This window comes from Aythya ferina (assembly GCF_964211825.1).
Source record: "Aythya ferina genome assembly, chromosome: 4".
NCBI classification, from domain to species: domain Eukaryota; kingdom Metazoa; phylum Chordata; class Aves; order Anseriformes; family Anatidae; genus Aythya; species Aythya ferina.
Genome location: NC_140300.1, coordinates 23,053,889 through 23,073,238, shown reverse-complemented (window position 1 = coordinate 23,073,238; position 19,350 = coordinate 23,053,889). Strand labels below are relative to the sequence as shown.

Sequence of the window (19,350 nt, the reverse complement as noted above, 5' to 3'; positions counted from 1 at the left end):
TTGTGCTCAGCTCCTGTAAACCTATACATCTTCAAATACTCAAACTTATGTACACTTCAGTATTTAAAGTGTGTATTTACAATATAGGTAGAAAGAATGATATTCAATAAATACTAAGAAAATAGTGCCCAAAACATGTATGACTCAGTGAATAACAGATGAACTAATTGGATGAAATATCAGACAACATATCAAGTAAGTATTGGTTAATTAGAACTGTAGTTTTTTATTTATTTATTCATGATTTTTTTCTTTTCTATTTTACCAAATTAGCACAAATAGGTTACTGGAATATGTGTACCTCTTCAGAGGTCTTATTACTGTGGAAATTAACGGTATTTTTGCTTAGGTCCTGCTTCTTTAGTGTTGAGAATAGATGCACCTCAAGTTATATTCTAAGAACTAGATGTTACCTTGAATGAATTAATATACAGAGTAGAAAACAGACATTAATATTCTATTTCATATGCTGTATTCATAGTTCAGGTTCACAAGAGGTAGTAAACACTTAGACTCAAATATGCTGAATAAGGCTTTTAAGTTGTTCTGCAGATTTCTTTTTAAGATACACCTTGTGTAATTTTTTTAAGAAAAGTATAAGTGGCAATTTCTGGATCCTCTAATATACCTAGTTCAAAGTTATGTGAAGATAAAATTCTTAAGTAGGTAATTTAACCATTGCTCAGCATCTGTGTTGTTACGTGTTGAACATTCGTATGAGCATTAGCATTCCGCGAACTGCCGTCTTGCTTAAATGAATTTACTCTTGCCAGTTACACGTGAGAATAGCAACAGCAGAGATTTCCAACTCATTCTTATGTGAATGTGCCATCCTGCTTTAGTTGTAGCTACTACCTGTCTATTGTGTTTCCTCTTATTTAGCCTAGTATCTAGGCATACGTTCTGTACAATGTCACTACTGTGCGACTCTTGGACCTGCAGTAGGAGAGAATTGAGCTCAGCTGCTGAAGTACCTTGAAAGGATTGTCTGTTCTTCAATTTGATATCTTACTCTATCTTGGTAGTGTATTTTCTGAAGTATTTTAACAACGTTAAGTAACATAACTTCTGATAGTGGTTTCTTTTGTTATCCTTGTAGTGTGCAATGGATGTAAGTTTTAACGTGTATGACACTTGAAATTTTATAGTATAGTATTTCAAAATATATAACTTAAATATAACTTAAAATATATAACTTAAACTACCATATGCTAGAATTCCTATAGGCTAAATAGTATCAACACAGAATTTGAAATCCTGGCCCACTGAAGTTCGTGGGACTGAGATATCATCATAGATGTACTCCTGTTGTAATACAGCTATATATATTTTGAGGCAAATTCTACAGAAAGAGGCAATTTTTTTTTTTTATTAAACCAACTGACTTTTTTTATTATTTCTTTATTCACAGATTGCAACAAAAGATGGTGCACTTTGGAAAGTGGCTTTCTGAGCTACTATGAAAATGATAAAACGACAACTCCTAATGGTATGCTTGACATCAGCGAAGTTATCTGTCTTGTAGTGCACAAGTCAGACTTCTTTTTAAATAGAGGGTAGGTTCCAAAATTAATAATTCAGTAAATAAACATAGGTATTTCAAAGATGCTGTTTTCCGTGCTTTTCACTTTGTTCTTGAATTTTGAACGTGCAGTTTAGAGAGAAAAAATAAAAGGAAGCTTGAAGTTATATTGACTTCAAGAAATAAGTGCTAAGTAGTATTTGTTTATTTTTTATAGTGATGTAATGAAAATGTTAGGGTAATTTAAAAGGGCAACATAAATTAGATATGTCTCTTTCTTATTAAAACTGTAATGCATATTCTCAGTGCTTAAAAGGTTACACGATGATAAATTGAACAATTAGTGCTCATTTTTCTTTCTGGGATTGACCTATGCCTCAAGCCAAAACTTTTGCTTTGTTTCTTTCTGATAATGCTGCAGTTCTCCACAATTCTTTCAGTTTTAGTCACAGATCTATCAGCCTTGTAAACCCATTTGTTGTTCTGTAGTTGAGGGCAGCAATTTAACTGTTGAACGTGAAGTTCCTTTGAAGATAACTTTTTTGATGGTCTTGTTTTTCTTTTACAACTCTTGCACATTCCATTTGTACATTTAAAAACATCACACAGATTCAGAGTTGTGATCAATGATCATGATTGATCAAGGCAACATGTTTGTTGAAGCTAATGCTTTAATTTGTACTTAGGATCTGTCGTAAATGCCATAATACTTCTTAAATTTGTGTGTGTGTGTAAAATAACAAGATCACTCTATTGTATGATACAGCAGTGTTTGGAACTATACAGCAGAAGTGTCTGCAACAAAAGCAATCTATACAGAAAGTTTCTAGAAATGATAATGGGAAGGAAGGACCTTAGCTACTACAGAGATAGTGTGTGCATAGGGGAAAGATCCTGAAAAATGATTATGCCTCAACATGCTACGAATTGCAATGGAAGTAGTCATCAGTACTCTGTTGTAGCATAGCTTTGTGGTATCTGGGGGGGAGTGGGGTGGAGGGGGGACATGCTACTTTATTTTTCCATAATGTGATCTAATGTATTTCTTGCTATATGTGCAAATGGTTCCACTTCAGGGTAATGCCTAAATAAAAAAAAAAACTTGTTGGCAAAATACTTCATTTTTAGGGAATGACTAATCTCCTAATGTGCTTTATCTGAGACAGGGAAGCTTCTCTTGAAACTACTCAAAGTTATTTTGTTACCTGAGGTATTTTGTATACGTTCTGTCCTTAAAATGACTATTTTACTAGTCAGAGTCAAGTACTTACATATCATTTACAAAGCATCATTGCAAATGGAAGAATTGATCTATGGTCAGTTCTCCAGACTCAGACAAACCTCAATCTCCAGTATTGAAAGGGAAAAGCGTGCTCCATTTGTTTGGTTTTTAGGGGGAAAGGTCACAAAGGAAATCATGCTAAAAAATTTAGCACCATAACCGTAACTTACATGTTAAAAACTGAGTCCAACGACTTTCCAAATTCCACCACAGTTTCAAATGGTTTTCTTTCTCTTCTTTTAACTATACTTACTATTTGGCAGTTAAAAATGGAAAAGCAAGATCCAACCATTTTAAATAGTGATTGCTTTTTTTTCTTTGCTTGTTTTTAATTTTTATTGAGAGTTACAGCAGCTTCAAACAGTAGTCATAAACATGACAGAACCAAACTCTTCTTGGTGGTGGCAGGTGGTACAATGACTGGCAGCAGCTACATCCCAGGAGGTTCAGGCAGGGTGATAGGAAAAGCCTCTTCATTAGAAGGGTGGTGGTCAAGAGAAACAGGAAAGTCTCCATCCCTGAATTTTTTCAAGACTTCGCTAGATGAAACCATTGCTGGTCTGATTTATGGTTAGTGATAGTCCTGCTTGTAGCAGGAGATTAGACCAAATGGCATCTAGTAGACCCTTTCAACCAACATTTTGTATGATTCTGTGATAACTTATTTGCAACTTCATGTTCAGTTTATTGATCTACTTATATTAAATGCGCACAAATAATTTTGAATACATCATGACAATATACTTGCTGAGATCACATGGAATTTAAAAAGCAAAAAAAAATTCCCTGTTTTTTAATGACTATATTTAAGCATTTTTGTTAATTTTAGAGCTACTGAAAAAGATTGTTATTCAGTAGCCTCTAAATATTTTTTTGACCTGAGAAGCACTCTAGATCATGTTGTGTTATAAAATATTCTGTTATTAGCTGGGTTGTACATGTAAGATCAGAGGAGAAATTGATTCCATTCCATATGTATGAACCAATGTAATAGGAACTAGGGAGAAATTGAACTTGTGTGTGTCTACTGTTATGAAGACTAAATACAGCTGCCTTTTTCCTTCTGCTTGCTTCAGGGACGTCTTTACCTTTGAAATCTATTTAATGTCAGAACGTGTTTTTCTGTTTGGAGCTGAAACTGCATATTCGCAAAGAAAATGGACTTGGGCGATAGCTAAGGTAATACTGATAATTATCTTTTCCAGGCCAGGAAGGCCAGGAGCCTTTGCACAAAGAATAAAGTTTCATTGTTAGCTTAAAGTCCTCTGAGAAGCCGTTCTTGATGAACACTGGTCTGTCTTGTGTGTGGTGGTTTCTAGTGCAGCAGGAAGAAGTAACTTCTGTGATTTAATGTTTGAAACAAGATAATACAGTAAAATGGAAAAGAAATTGAAACATTTTAATGCTGACTTTAAGAATATCTTAAAGGTGCACTGGTGTGGTATGAACCATATGAATTTATTTCAGTTAAGTTGTTTGTGCTTGCCATTCTATTCTTTTGTTTGCTGAAACGCAACTCATAAAGCAGTATTTCATAAATGTATTTGATACAGTGCCAAATGTTAACAGTCACATTACTACTTAAATGTAGTTTAAAAAGCAAAAATATTTGGATTGTGGAGTGTGAATGGAAAAAATGTGCTATATCTGTTTTTATAGTTTAAAGTTAATGTATGTATAGTTTTATGAATGATAAACCCAACAGTCTTATTTCTTTAATGCAGCTTTCATCTTTCAAGCTTATAGGTTTGCAGTGTCTTTTTTTTTTTTTTTTTTTTTTTTGGCGGGGGGGGGGGGAAGAGGGTTTTTTTCTACATCTGACTCACCCTGTTTTGTTTGGTAGCATTTTGTTCCCCCTGTGGCTGAATGCTTACTAGAGAGAGACTGTGACCTGATTGGCCAACTGTACTACAAGGATTGCCATAGCCTGGATCAGTGGAGAAAAGGCTGGTTTGCTATAGAGAAGTCAAGCCTTTACTTTTGTCTTGAAATGGAGAATGCTCAAGAAGATTCCATATATCTAAGGAGGCTGCAAGAACTAAGTAAGAATTTTGGTTAAAATTTAGAATTCAGGAAATGTTCTACTGTTAAAGACATTTCTGTTACATTTTAAAATCATGAACATTAGGGAGCTCAACAAACAATCCTTTGCATGAGTCAGATGCAACTCTCATCTAAATACGGTGTTGGTGAAGTTTGGTCTTGGATTTTTATTTTTTATTTTTTCCCCTACTTAGTGGCATATGCTGGAGATGTTCATGGGTTCATAATGAATGAAGACAGTTTTTGTTCCAGTTGCAGCAGTATCTTTCTTACAGCAGTACAGAGTGGAATAATAACGTATGACCTTTTGGGATTGTCTCATATTTTTGACACTGCAGACTTGCTAACTGCAGAACATCTTCTTGAGATGATTGACAGGCCTAGTTTTAAAATACTCAAATACACTGGAAAAATATAATTCTCTTGGTGCACTATTTCAGACTAATAGACTTTTCCTTTTTTTTTAGAGACTAAAAATATTCTTTGTTCAATATCATGACATAGAAAAGATTATATTTATACAAATGGTCTCCTATGACTATTTTTATATCAATATCTGTAATTGTTTTGAATCCTCTTTGTGTATGTATCTGCCTTAGTTCCTTTTAAGGAAAAAACAAGGGAACATTGTTTCCTGTGTTCTGTGAGAAAGGAAAATAAACTAGTGTTTTATATTAAACTAACATAGACAAGGAAGCTAATTTAGGTTTTTCTTGATGATGCTCTTTGCAAATACTGTCAAATTGTGGACTTTTGAAGGAACTTGCCTAAATACCATTGGACTTCTACTGTTTATTTACTGCCACCTTATTTTTGCTAACTACATTCGATTAACTACATGGTGATCTTTAATCAGGAATACTCTTTTAGCTGCCTTTTTCAACTAGCGAATGTTCTTTAAAATCTCGATTCAGAATTAAAAGGCAGTAAGAGAATTATTTCAGTTATTACTTTTGGTCTTACCCTTAAAATCATATGAGCAACCAAATCTGCTTGTATCTCAAATATAGAAACAGCACAAATACTTAGCTTTGGGTAGAAGATCCTTTTTGCTTGTGTTTTTACTATTAGGCAATAGTAGTATAACAGTTATTATTCTTGGAAAAATTATATACTGATACTCTTTTCTCTGATTTTCTCTGATTTCTGTTTTCCCCAAAATAAATCTTCTCTGCTGTTAAGAAGGCTGTTTTGTGTAACTGAAACATGCAAAATAATAAATTGTCAGTGGAAATAGTCATTTATCTTCTCGATATGTGACTTATTAAATGTAAATAAGGACAGGAGTGTGATAAAATCATGTGACATACACCAGAATGTTTGTTGAACTTCACTGATGTTTAGGACTTTACTGTCTCAGGACTAGTTGAGATAAAATGTGGATGATCTGTAAAATCTAAACATTGAAAGGATTTTTGAGCCTTTTCAAAGTTTTGACTTAATTTACCTTCTTTAGTATAGTGCATTGTGATATAGTTTCACAAGAACTGTTATGGAAAACTACCCAGATACATTGTCTCTATTATGTATAACTTAGGTGTTTTACAGAGCACAGAAGTGGTTTTTATTTATTTATTTTAGTAGAAATAGCATAAAATGATGTGAAAAAGGGTGGCAGTGATCTCCACAGTGTACTTGAATTTTCTCTAAGATACATTACTGTAAATACTTGCAGCTAGTAGTATGCAAATCAAAGGATTCAAAAATCCCTTTTACTTTTGAATCGTGTCCTATAAAACTCATCTTTAACGAGTTTTAATTTTAGTACAAGTATGTATTCACATTAAAAAGTACTTCTTTAACCCTTATCATTTTCTGCATTGCTTTTTCCTGTAAATTTGATGGTATTACGGTCTTTTGTGGAATATTGCTCCTATTATCAAGCAGCATTCTATATTTGAAATATTTAAGAATTTGATGCTCCTTTTGTCACTGAAGATCATTTTGAAAATGTGTCTGTGTATACATTTGTATATCATCTGAATGTGTGTGTGCTTTGTTTTCAGCAATCAGTAGTGTGATGCAAAATGGAGAAAAAATAGATGTTCTTCTCCTTGTTGAAAAAGGAAGGTAAGCTTCCCATCTGAATAAAGCTTTGATCTACTTTTATATTGATGTCTTAAAATTCTTGCGGATCAGTCGTGGAGCTTTTTCTCTTGCAGTTGCTAGAGAGAGTAAATTTAAAGACTTTTTAAATTAGGGAAAGGCTTTGTGTATTAATTAAGTTTTATGCCCATGTCAGGAAGTGCTAACAAATACTGCTTAATTAAATGCAGTTTTCCTACTGAGAAAATTATTCCCATTCACATTAGTTTGCCAATAATGGTGTCTTCAAAAGGACCTAACTTTTTTTACCATGTAAAAAGGGGTACTCTGGAGCATTTGTAAAGAAGAGGGTAACTCTTTGGAGAATTTATCACTACTTTTTTTTTTTTTTTTTTTTTTGTGCTCTCATGCTTAAATCTGTGCAGGTCAGAATCAAGAAATATGTGTGAGTCCCCTGGTTAGTCTTATTGTAATGTGTGATCTCACCTAGCAGCATGTTAGCCAGAAAAAACATACTTGAGAGGTAAATATGATCTGTCTGCCTCCAAGTAGGTCTTAGTATTCTGCTGAGATAACTCTATCAAATATTGTGATATAGGATGCTGAAACTTGAAGTGAAGTGCAGTATTTCACTTCATATATGAAGTATCATACGAACCCATCATATACGGATACTAATTTAAAGCTGGAAGTTATTGAAAATAATTCTTATTTTGTACTAGATGTTCTTATTTCAAAGATGTATTGCAAGCATTTGTGTAGGAAATGGTGCATTGTTTACACAGTCTTTTGAACAGTTGATAATAGGTTATTAAAGGAAGATTGCTTGCCTCTCTGTTGAGGAAACATGAAAATCAGATGCCTTTGACATCTATTTAGAATGAGAGAAACTTGTTGGAGAAACTCATTGTAAATTGTGTGTTCTGAATTTTAATTCCTTCTAAGATACTGTTTAAGTTTCAGAATTCAGTAAATAAATCAGAAACAAACACTTTTTCCTAGTTGATTCATCTTTTCTCTCTAAGAAGTGCTTTGAAAGATTCAGCATTGAGCTACACAAGCCAACTAGGGAACCTGAGGTGTCCTACTCTCAAGGTTCAGTCCAACAGATGAATACAAACCATGTACCTGATTTCACAGATATTAGTGCTGAGCAAAACTTCAAGCTCCAGGAGCGGTTTTATTATTTCTTTCATTGTAATATTTCTGTCAAGTGAGGATAGGTTTTCCCTGAACTCTTCTAATGGAAATTGAAGATATTTGAAAATAATTTCAACAAGGGCACTGACTGATTTATGGTGACTATGAATATGTTGAGTTTTTCTTCACTGAAATCTTCCCTAAAAATATAAATGGGTAACGTTCATGTTATCTTAACCATTAAAAGCCATATGGTATATGAGCTTTGATATACTAATTCTTATTTAGGATATTGTTCCAAAAGTATCCACGTGTTCATCACAGTTGCATGATATTGCATCCTCTAGTGATGAGAAATTTAATGGATGTGGGTGGGATGTGACTAAGTATCAAATCACCTTTATCTTCAGATTCATTTTTTAATATAAAAAGAAAATCAGCAATCCTTGTACCACTTCAAACCCTAGGTAAATTAGTTAATATCTCTGAGAAGTCAATGTCATCTAAATAAATCGTAGTTCCTAGGTTTTTCTGGTTTTGTCTGTTATTTTATATCAGTGATCCTCTAATGCCAAGTTTGGCATAGATAGTTTCTTTTAAGTGATAAATCTGTATACTGAGCTATTGACAATTCTCACATTGATTTGTTAGTCTCTTAAACCTAGGATAAATGACAATCTCAAAAATCGTTATGTCAAGAATGAATATAAAAACAAAATAAGTTTTTTTTCCAGAATTAAGAAGAGTTAGAAAATAGAGGGAAAAAAATACACAACTTCTCTTGCTTACAGAAGTAAAAGTTTATGTCTTAGCATATATTGCTGCATTTTATTAGAAGAAATTATGAAAGTCCTTTGAGAATTTTCATACTGAAGCTCATACTGTTCTTCTGTTGCTTTTGTTACTGATTTCACTGTTTAACTTCCCATTTATTACAAATCCTCATGCATTTTTTTTCCAAGGATCAGTCATTGGGTTGATTAATTAGAGATCATGCATTGTGTATCGTTCACCTTTTTATTTGACCATTTTCTGTTGGTTACTGTAGGCAAAAGGATAACTTGTAACAGACTTCTCATTTAGGAGTGATTGCATACCAAAATAATTGGTTACAGAACCAGTTTCCAAGTCTTACTGCTGAAATAACTGTAGTATCATAAATCTAATAAATAAAACTTAAATAAAATAAAATACTTAGCAGTACAGTTATGCTTTTGTTAAAATTATGGGGTACATATGTTGATTTGATCCATAACTACTTGTAGGCAGATTTTACTATTGATTTGGGACTGCAAGGTGTAGATGATGTCAGTTGCTCTTCCCCTATCCACTAGTGCTGTAACTCCACCACAGCAGAAGGCCACCAGATTTGTCAGGTTCACTGTCTGCCGTTAGTTAAGTCATGTTGGCTGTCACCAATCACCTCCTTATTTTCCATGTGCCGTAGTATAGTTTCCAGGAGGCTCTGCTCCACGATCTTTCTAGGCGTTAGGTGAGACTGACTTGATCTTACACTGAAAATAACTGTATACAGTCATTTTAAAATATATATTTAGTATATGTAACTTACTGCTAATTCTCCAGTGCCATACCTCAAGGAAAAACAGTTGTGCAGACAGATGCTTTATATTTTTTCCTGTGATTTCTTAAGCTCACTTAGGTGTGAGTGTTTTCAGATCATAATCTGATCCATGCAATGGTGGTTTTTTTTTATTCCTATTACAATTCTCTTATAGTTAGCTTTCTGTACGTAATGAATCTTCCCTTCAAACTGGCATAATTTATGTTGATGGTTCCATAATTAGATTTTCTTGTTAACCCTTTGACTATAGCAATAAGAATAAAATGCAATTATGAGCACAAAATTCTAGAACCCAGAAATAATCTAAACATAAGACTCAGATGAGTTACATGACTTGTGCTTTTAGTAATATGTCCTGGATATAAGGCCCTTAATATCCTTTAAAGAAATATTTGCTGGCAATTGCTATATATCTCTAATTATTATTGAAACTGCCATGGTTTAGTTGCAACTTGATTATTCTTATATAATTTGATTGCAGTGCATACCATTTTAGTACATGTAGATTTGCTTGAAATATGCAAATGATTCAGATGTACTTCAAAGTTGCCTGAGGGCCCTGGGCTGTGCTATCTGTTTCTCAGCCTTTCTCCCTGCAATTCTACCTGGAATCACATAATATCACTGCTTTCCCAATGCAGAGCTCTGCAACAAAGAATACTGACATAGCAAACACCAGTGGACTTTGCAGGATATGCCAATTAAGATGTGCCTGAAGATCAGCCAGCAACCTTTGCACTGTTGTGGATGAAGTGTGCTCATGTATTTTTTTTTCTGTCTTGTTACCAGTGCAGGAAAAAGTGATGGAAGTCCATGATAAAGTTGAAAAGATAACAGTAGCTGCTTTTATGTTGAGAGTAGCTGGTCTTTGACTCCTGCAACCATTTGTGCCAATTTAGTTCCCTCAATTCACTGAGATTTGTGAAATCTGTATTGCTGGGATTTCTTGTTTGTTTGCTTACGTAATTGAATTATCAATTTCTCAAGTGTGGATTGGTGTGTGCTTCACACTTAAGAGGGCAAACAAACACTGCCATTGTTCATATGTAACCATCATTGCTAATGTTTTTATGAAGTGTATTCTTTTTTTTCTTTTAACTGGAGGAAGTAGTACATGCATAAAGCGTTTGGTTGATATTTCAGGAATGCATTCTAGGTTAGAATTTCTGAACAAAGTAGTTGTTAGTCTGCATGGGTTGTAGTAGATCTTTGTAAGTAATCTTTTTAAGATCTTTGCAGTAAAAAAATATTTTAAACATGATTACTTCTGTAAGCTTGGAAGTATTCTTACATTAACCTGATCAATCATGGTACATGGGGCATCAGTGCACTGTGTATATATGCTTAGTCTGGAACCTTATATAAAATATAACTGTATATAAATAACGGTATATTAATAATTGCAGTTTGCTCAGTGAGAAATCTATGTATTCATTTTTACTACTTCCACAGATTTTTTTTTGTGGACAGAGATGATGGCATTGGCATGAACAGCAGAAGCAAACTCTACAAAGCTGTCTTACTTTATGAAGTTTTGTAGAAGACTTCCACTGTGCTTTGAGGGGATTTTCATTTTTCTGCTAGTAACTACTTGCCCTTTCCTTTTTATGCCACCTTCCAGTTTCATGGGGATCAATAAATGCCCTCTAAGTGTTGTTAAGTTTGGCTGAAAGTGTTAAAATTCAAAGGAATACTTAAAGTACTTGTTTGTACATTGTTACAAGTTCTTGTGATTTAAATGTATCCCAGGTATATTTTCTTTCTGCCAAAAACGCTGCAGTTTGATGTGAGGTTTCTAAGCAGTTTGACAATACTTTGAATACTTTGAATTCTGAACTGGGTCTGGCATCAATTTTATTTCCCATTCTCCCTTCTTCTCTTTCATGGTGTTGTAAATGCTGAATTGCTCCCTGACTTACCTGACTCTCATGATTGACTGCTCTGGAAATTTTTTTTGACTTGGCAGCAATAGTTAACTCTTGGACAATAAGTAGTTGCCTTCTTTGAACAACCCACATTCTACAATACCAGCAAGATCTTTCATGTTTATTTTCTTTTTTTTCTTTTTTTTTTTTTTTTTTTAAAGAGCAACTACTCTTTCATAAATATGGTGGTGCTATAGGACCACTATTTAAAAGGATGTCCCCTTTTCTTTGATAATTACTAAGAAACTTCATCCTCTATGAGTTTAACTTGACACCTTTTCAAATTTTAGAAAACAATGATGGCATCATCTCTGGGTAATTCTTATAGTAGTGATAGTAGTTTGTGTTGTGTTTTTTGCTTTTTTTTTTTTTTTCCAGATTTATTGAGTAGATGGGAAGATCTGTAGAATTCAAGATGTTCTTTTTGACGTAGTTTAGGTAATTTGTATATCATTACAGTTAATTGACAAGCACATGATTGAGACTTTAATATTGTTGTGAAGAAAAAAAAGCTAGATACGCTAAGAATAGCTTTGAAGTTTACCACACTACTCATTCATGGATACATGGCTTGAATTTCCTCTTTTATTTAGAAATGATAATATTTTCACTACTTCCTGTACATATCATAACTCTTTAGATTAAAATATAAAATAAAATTACTCAGGCTTCCATTTCTTCTTTTGCATAATGCTGTAAAGTGAATACAGCTGTCTGTAGGGGAAAAAGACAGTAGTACACATAATGTGTGCATGCCTTGTGTTGAGAAACAACATAAGTCTTTTCTAATTCAGTCTTAATCTTTGATCTGTGAGTAATTGAACTGAAGGAATACATTAATTGACAGACTGTTTCCACTCAAAGTGTTACATTTCTTCTTTTTTTACAACTCTTCTTGGAGGAGTTGTGGACTCAAATGAGGGCGTAAAGGCCTTACAGAGGGATCTGGACAGGTTGGAGAGCTGGGCGATCACCAACCGCATGAAGTTCAATAAGAGCAAGTGCCGGGTCCTGCACCTGGGACGGGGAAACCCTGGCTGCATGTACAGACTGGGCGATGAGACGCTGGAGAGCAGCCTAGAAGAGAGGGATCTGGGGGTCGTGGTAGACAGCAAGTTGAATATGAGCCAGCAGTGTGCCCTGGCAGCCAGGAGGGCCAACCGTGTCCTGGGGTGCATCAAGCACGGCATCGCTAGTAGGTCAAGGGAGGTGATTGTCCCGCTCTACTCTGCGCTGGTGCGGCCTCACCTCGAGTACTGTGTGCAGTTCTGGGCACCACAGTATAAAAAGGACATGAAACTGTTGGAAAGTGTCCAGAGGAGGGCTACGAAGATGGTGAAAGGCCTGGAGGGGAAGACGTACGAAGAACGGCTGAGGTCACTGGGCCTGTTCAGCCTGGAGAAGAGGAGGCTGAGGGGAGACCTCATCACAGTCTACAACTTCCTCGTAAGGGGGTGTCGAGAGGCAGGAGACCTTTTCTCCATTAACACTAGTGACAGGACCCGCGGGAACGGGGTTAAGCTGAGGCAGGGGAAATTTAGGCTGGACGTCAGGAGGGGGTTCTTCACAGAGAGGGTGGTTGCACACTGGAACAGGCTCCCCAGGGAAGTGGTCACTGCACCGAGCCTGTCTGAATTTAAGAAGAGATTGGACTGTGCACTTAGTCACATGGTCTGAACTTTTGGGTAGACCTGTGCGGTGTCAAGAGTTGGACTTGATGATCCTTAAGGGTCCCTTCCAACTCAGGATATTCTATGATTCTATGATTTTGTATGGCTATGGCAATACCGCAGCATGTCAGGATGATGTTTTCTGGAAGCCATTGCTTGAGAATCACTCTCGGATCCATTCCAACAGGTCTTCAGAAAATGTTTGGAAGTTAGGCGTACTCATTTTGTTGTACAAGTTTGTGAGCTTTACGCGGACTACGGATTTCTTTTAATGGAAAACAGAGGCTGAAAGTTTTTATTAGCTAGGCATATGTAATTAATATGACTTTCCAAGTCATAAAGTAGAAACTTTTTAAAAAGGGACTTCAGGAAGTTGAAGTGTTTCAGTGTGCCTTACTGTGCTGCTGAATGGTGTATCCTGAGACACTTCAGATCTTGGGTCTGTTTTTGTTGCACTGACTGCATCCTTGTTTTCTGTCAAGATAAGAATGCTAAAATGGAAATGGTTGAAAAAGCAAAATAAAGACACAAATCAAAAATGGGGGAAAAAAAAAAAAAAGCAATTCTTTCACTACTATATAAAGTTCTTTTTCCCCAGATAATTAAAAAGAATATTTGTTTACATTTTGAGGAAAGTAGTTTCACTGAAATTTGGGAGAACATTCTAACTTTTCCTAATTAGAAAAAAAAATGTCCATGAGGAAAATGTTTCCCACGCATTTCTTTACTGGTCCACTGGTAAGATTGCTTAGATTGTAAGATTGTAAGATTTTAACACTTAAAACAGTTGATTATATGCATACATACGGGTGAGCATGCACTCTTAAACTGTTCAGTTTTGTAGCTGTTTCCTAGAAGCTATTCTGACAAGGTTAAACAGGAGGTTATTGTAGCAGGTTTAAATAATCAGAGCAGGACCATACTTTGAGATAGCAAGTAATTAAGGCGTAGTGTTAATTTATTCTACCTCAACTTAGTTTTTCCATATGTGTTCCTGAGTTCCTTAAATCTCTGATTTCCCAAGGACTTCGATACAGGTGAAGGAAGGAAATTCAGTATGTCTCAGCTACTCTATAGAAAAGGGGGGTGGGAAACAGAAAAGAAAGTATGTCTTGTCTAGTTTTGAAAGTTGTCTGTAAATCTTTTATTTCATTCTTAACTGTGACTTGGACATATGAATGCAGGTTGCAGGAGGAAGACTGAAGAGTAATTAAAATGTTGTTCAGGTCTTTTCAAAGGTTTGTGACATGTCTCTATATGGATCCTCGATGATTTATTGTGACACTGCTAGTACATATGTAGTTGGAGAAAAAGGTGCTGTAACAATAGGCAACCGTCACAATTCTGTGTGGTGGAAGGTGCCTTGTTATCTTATTCCGATATTTCTCTAGACAACTTCTGTGCTGTTGTAGAATATCATCACATTTTTCTTTCTTTCCTGCATTCAAAATATTTTTAAACTTTTCAGAACACTGTACATCCATGGCCATACGAAGCTGGATTTCATGGTCTGGTATACTGCAATTGAAAAAGCAGCGGGTACAGATGGTAATGCGTTACAAGATCAGCAGCTCAGCAAAAATGATGTTCCTATTATAGTGAACAGCTGTATAGCATTTGTTACACAGTATGGTAAGTATAGTAGTTTTTATTCAACCTAATATCATTTGTATAATACCTATACCACAGCACCTTCAGATCTTTTTGAATAAGTTTACGTATTACCCAAAGTAAAACCAGATCTCCGGTTAGCCCCACCATTCTTTGATGTGATGGTGAAGTACAGTGCCATGCATCTGAGAATAAGCAGTCTGTGGAAGTACAGCTTGAGAAATCTCACTCACAGACACGTTTGTATTTTTAACATTGATGCTGTTATCTGATGTATCTCAGCTTTTGGCTCCCATGCCTCAGTGCAGAGCACCTTAGCCTTAAAAATAAGCTTCGTGAAGCAGGAACAGAAATGGCCTGATCATAAAATGCGAAAAACTGATAGTAACTGTGAAATCATGTTCAGTATTAAGGCTGCTTTTTTTTTTTTTTTTTAGAATAGGAGCCTAAGGAGTTGTTTTTTGCTTAAGTAAATATTGCCAGCATAATTTTCCATAGCATTAGATCATATGTAGATAGTGTGTGTGTTGTTTTTACTGCTGCAGTTTAATAAGTTATCTTGTGAAATACTAAATACATACCAACCTTGTAAAACCTATCTTCAGGATAAATGTGTCTGTAACCTCTGTCAGTATGAGAAGGCCTAATTTATGTTTCATTGATTGAAATCTAACTAAATAACTTTGAAACGTGGCAACACAGCATTATGGTAAATAGTTGTTTGTGTTGCAGCTGTTGTCAAAAAACATGAAAAAGTATTTGCTACATTATTTTTTAACTAATAGCAGTAGGAATAATTCTAACTATAGTTTATGCTGTTTCATGCACAGAAATGTTGTTAAAGCAGGGTAATGGTGCCCCCCAATCAGAAACATTGCTAGTGTATGTTCTAGATTAAAATTTTATTTCCTGATTTTTATTTTTTTTTTTGAAACACGGGAAGTCTACATCTATAGATTTTTTTTTTTTTTTTTTTTTCCCCCAGGATCAGGGTTACTGAGTGTTATAGGTTTCATTTGAAAGTTGAAGGAGTTGTATGTATGCATTATTTGTAGATGTACATATTTTCATCATAATCAAAGCTTTGTCTTCAGTTGTGGCCTGCAGGTGACTGACAATATCAGGTGCCACAGCTGTTCCTGACAGTAGGAACACAAGGGTAATATCAAACAATAGTGTTTGTGGACATCACAGGAAGGGTGAATTGCAAGAATGTAAGACATGATTTCATAGGTTTTGACAGAATGCTGCTATATATTTGACAAATGCATAAGGAAAAAAGAATTTCGCTATAAAATGATACTCTTTTTTCAAGTGTGGAGAAGACAGGAGAAACTTCTCCAAAGAGAAACAAAGCCAAAGAATGGGAACGTACATCTATATCAAATTTCCACATGCTATATTCAATAACTTGACTGTGTTTTAGGCTATATTTTTATTTAATTACTTATTTTTTTAAAGTTGGCTTTGGTGTTTTCAGTCATTAAATACAAGAATACTGGTTGCCTGGTATTTTCCTTAATCTGAGGAAAATCGGAAAACAGGAACAGTATCTTGAGCCTTTTAATAGAGATGTGCATCAGGTTGGATGAATACAATACTGAGTCCAAAGCAAAGCTAAATTGTAGGGGAATAAAATAGTGGAAGTACTAGTAATGAAAGGATTCATGTTGCTTGTGTAGATGACATCAGAACTTCTCTCATTAATCGTGCCTTTTCAAACCATTGATTTAGGAAGTCACTAGGAGATCTAGGGATTTGAACAGCCTGTAAAACATTCCTGAAACTGATCCCAGGCTTGCTTAATTTTATGATGTGTGTATTTACAAAGATGTCTGGTTGGTTATGAGCAGACTTGGCAGTGTTTTCTCTAACAAAATATGTATGTGAAAAGGGTCAGAAAGATACTAGTAGGAGATGTGATCTGTTTGTCTGCCAGACATGCTTTTCATGTAATAAGGTTTGAATTTTTAGAAGAGCACCGAACTTTATAGATACTTATTTTTCTGTCTTGTATTTCTGTAACCTAGGTTTAGGGAGCAAGCAGATCTACCTCAAGAATGGCAATTCTTCTAATGTGGCTGAACTTCTGGAAAGTTTCAAAAAAGATGCAAGGAGTGTTAAACTAAGAGCTGGGAAACATCAGCTTGAAGATGTGACTGATGTATTGAAAAGTTTTCTTTCTCAAATAGATGATGCTCTTCTCACTAAAGAACTTTATCCATTCTGGATTTCTGCATTAGGTAATATTTGCAATAACACTCAATACAAGAAAGGTTGGTTGTAAATACTCATTACAAAATCTGGGGGTTTTACTAATTACTTGTCTGTATTGTTTGACAATCTGCGGAACAGTTGTAGCAGATAAAAATGTTTACAGTTTGGCTGAAGTAGACTCCTGTTACCCAATAAATCAAAACATGGCTCATTTGGTTGTTTTTGGAGAGTGCTAACAATCAACTGCAAGAGATGAGGAGTTTGTCCGTTTTTCTTTTTCAGAAATCTGAGAGAAATAAGGGACTCAGAAGAAAATGTTTAAAATAAATTAAAAAGCATTACATAAACTTTGCAATTGCCCCAGTTGTGATTATTCTCTATAGCTTCTGTGCTCAATGCAACACAGAGAGCAGACTTAACTTAAAGGTAGAGAGCTGTGGCTGTGTCTCAAATGCGAATTCCCAATACTGGAGTTTCTATCATTGTCTACTACTGTTTCACATATGTAGCTTTGTACAACTTTATTACTGCTTCCTCTCCTCTGCTGTCCTCTTACTAGTCTTACATATTTAGATCTGTAAACTACTTTGGAACTTGAGACATTTCTTCAATAAAAATAAAAAAGATGAAAAGGTGTTTTTGTTTCTTACCTCTGGGCACTGTTAAAGTAGTATCTACAAGTAAAGTAGCATCTACGTACGTAGATGTACACACAAATTGCAAAGTTAAATATCCTTTGAGAGGAAAGAGCAATTACTTTCATAGAATTTAGTCTTAAGCATGAGTTCCTGCAGTTTAAATATAGAACTGTGTCTTATTGCTGATACTATTTCCTTGATCTAGTGTATAATAATAGACTCTGTTAATAGTAGGTTGTCAGTATAGTCTTCATGAAGAAAAGGTTGGTTGATAAACTAGTTTTAAATGACTAGATGGTGCAGAAACAGTTAATGAGAACTGTTGTTGGTTTTTGGTATACATTGTTATTAATGCTCAGTGATTATTTTTTTTGGCAGATATGCAGAATGAAAAGGAACGTGTAAGGAAGTATGGAGCTTTCATTCGGACGCTTCCACCAGTCAATAAGGCAACTTTAGCTGCATTAATTGAACATCTTTACAGGTAAATTCAAATGATAGAATGTAGCAGAGAATTTTTTTTGTAATGTTTCTCAGTATAACTCTATCAAGAATGAAATTAGGATTATTTCATCAACTAGTAAGTGTCGAGCTTAACTTGTTGTGCTGATTAATTATAAATTAAAGGCTATTAAATATAATGTGTTTTTTTTTTTCAGTTGTATTTTTAGTAGTAGATAACTATACCGGGATGGAAATTCCTTACAGTGGTAGAGGGCTGCCTGTATTTGTGTCTGAGCAAGTTAATTTTTGATGAATCTTCTTTAGGTGAATTCATTTAGTCCCATCTGCTAGCCTAGGATTGTTGCAAATGGTTCTTGAGATTAAAAGGGGTTTTTTTTGCAGGGGAAATGTCCTTCTCCTCAATCTACATTACAAATGGTAATTTTGAGATTAAAAGTCCTTCAAATATTTCAGCACTGCTTCATTTTGCAACTGAGGTATTTGTGGAGAATACCCAAAATACAGAGTTGTTTAAACAACAAAGGTCTTTCCTACTCCTAGATCAAATAAGCAGTAGCAAGTATATAAAAATAGTGTGACTTGGATGATTTTATACAGTTAAATACAAAGTTTTGCATTATTAAGTAGGAATGGTCATTATTTTACTATAGTGGCTATTTAACAAGCTATATTATTTTTCTGATAAAATAAATATTTTTGAAATGCACTCCATGTTCTATAGAGAAGCCTTAAACAACCAGGGGAACAATGGAACCTTCTAAATACACTTTTTTTTTCCTTCAACAGGGTGCAGAAATGTTCTGAAATCAATCATATGAACCCTCACAATCTAGCCATGGTGTTTTCTTCATGCTTATTTCAAACCAAAGGACAGACTAGTGAAGAAGTCAATGTAATTGAAGATCTAATTAAAAATTATGTGCAGCTTTTTGATGTAGGTATCTTTATTGAAAGTAGCCTGACTGCTCCACTATTAGACATGCTAAAATATAGAAATCTTAAAGTTAGAGATGGTCTGGTATTCATTATACTGTCTGAGGAGATGCAGGGATGTTGAACTCTAATTCAGCGGACATGGTTAATTGCCTGCTTTAAATTTCATTTTCTAGATAGCTTAGTCTGTGTAGGAATTACTATTTTTATAGGATTGCTGTGAGATATTTTCCAGAATGGTGCACACTTTTCTTGCTGACACTGCTGACAATCTTA

General features: G+C 34.8%; 1 protein-coding gene across 4 annotated transcripts in view; it reads left to right on the top strand.

Annotated features, from left to right (window-relative positions):
* The window catches only part of ARAP2 (ArfGAP with RhoGAP domain, ankyrin repeat and PH domain 2), a 128,042-nt gene that overhangs the window by 67,405 nt on the left and 41,287 nt on the right, over window positions 1–19,350 (top strand). For all 4 annotated transcript variants that reach the window (XR_014692625.1, XR_014692626.1, XM_084518018.1 and 1 more), the window contains exons 16-23: window positions 1,412–1,556; window positions 3,881–3,983; window positions 4,648–4,846; window positions 6,854–6,917; window positions 14,679–14,842; window positions 16,852–17,064; window positions 18,055–18,160; window positions 18,928–19,075. Coding sequence is in view for 2 of the 4 variants with exons in the window: in XM_084518018.1 (XP_084374144.1) it covers window positions 1,412–1,556; window positions 3,881–3,983; window positions 4,648–4,846; window positions 6,854–6,917; window positions 14,679–14,842; window positions 16,852–17,064; window positions 18,055–18,160; window positions 18,928–19,075 (1,142 nt within the window). In the remaining 2 variants the exon portion in view is untranslated. The remainder of the gene's footprint in view (window positions 1–1,411; window positions 1,557–3,880; window positions 3,984–4,647; window positions 4,847–6,853; window positions 6,918–14,678; window positions 14,843–16,851; window positions 17,065–18,054; window positions 18,161–18,927; window positions 19,076–19,350) is intronic.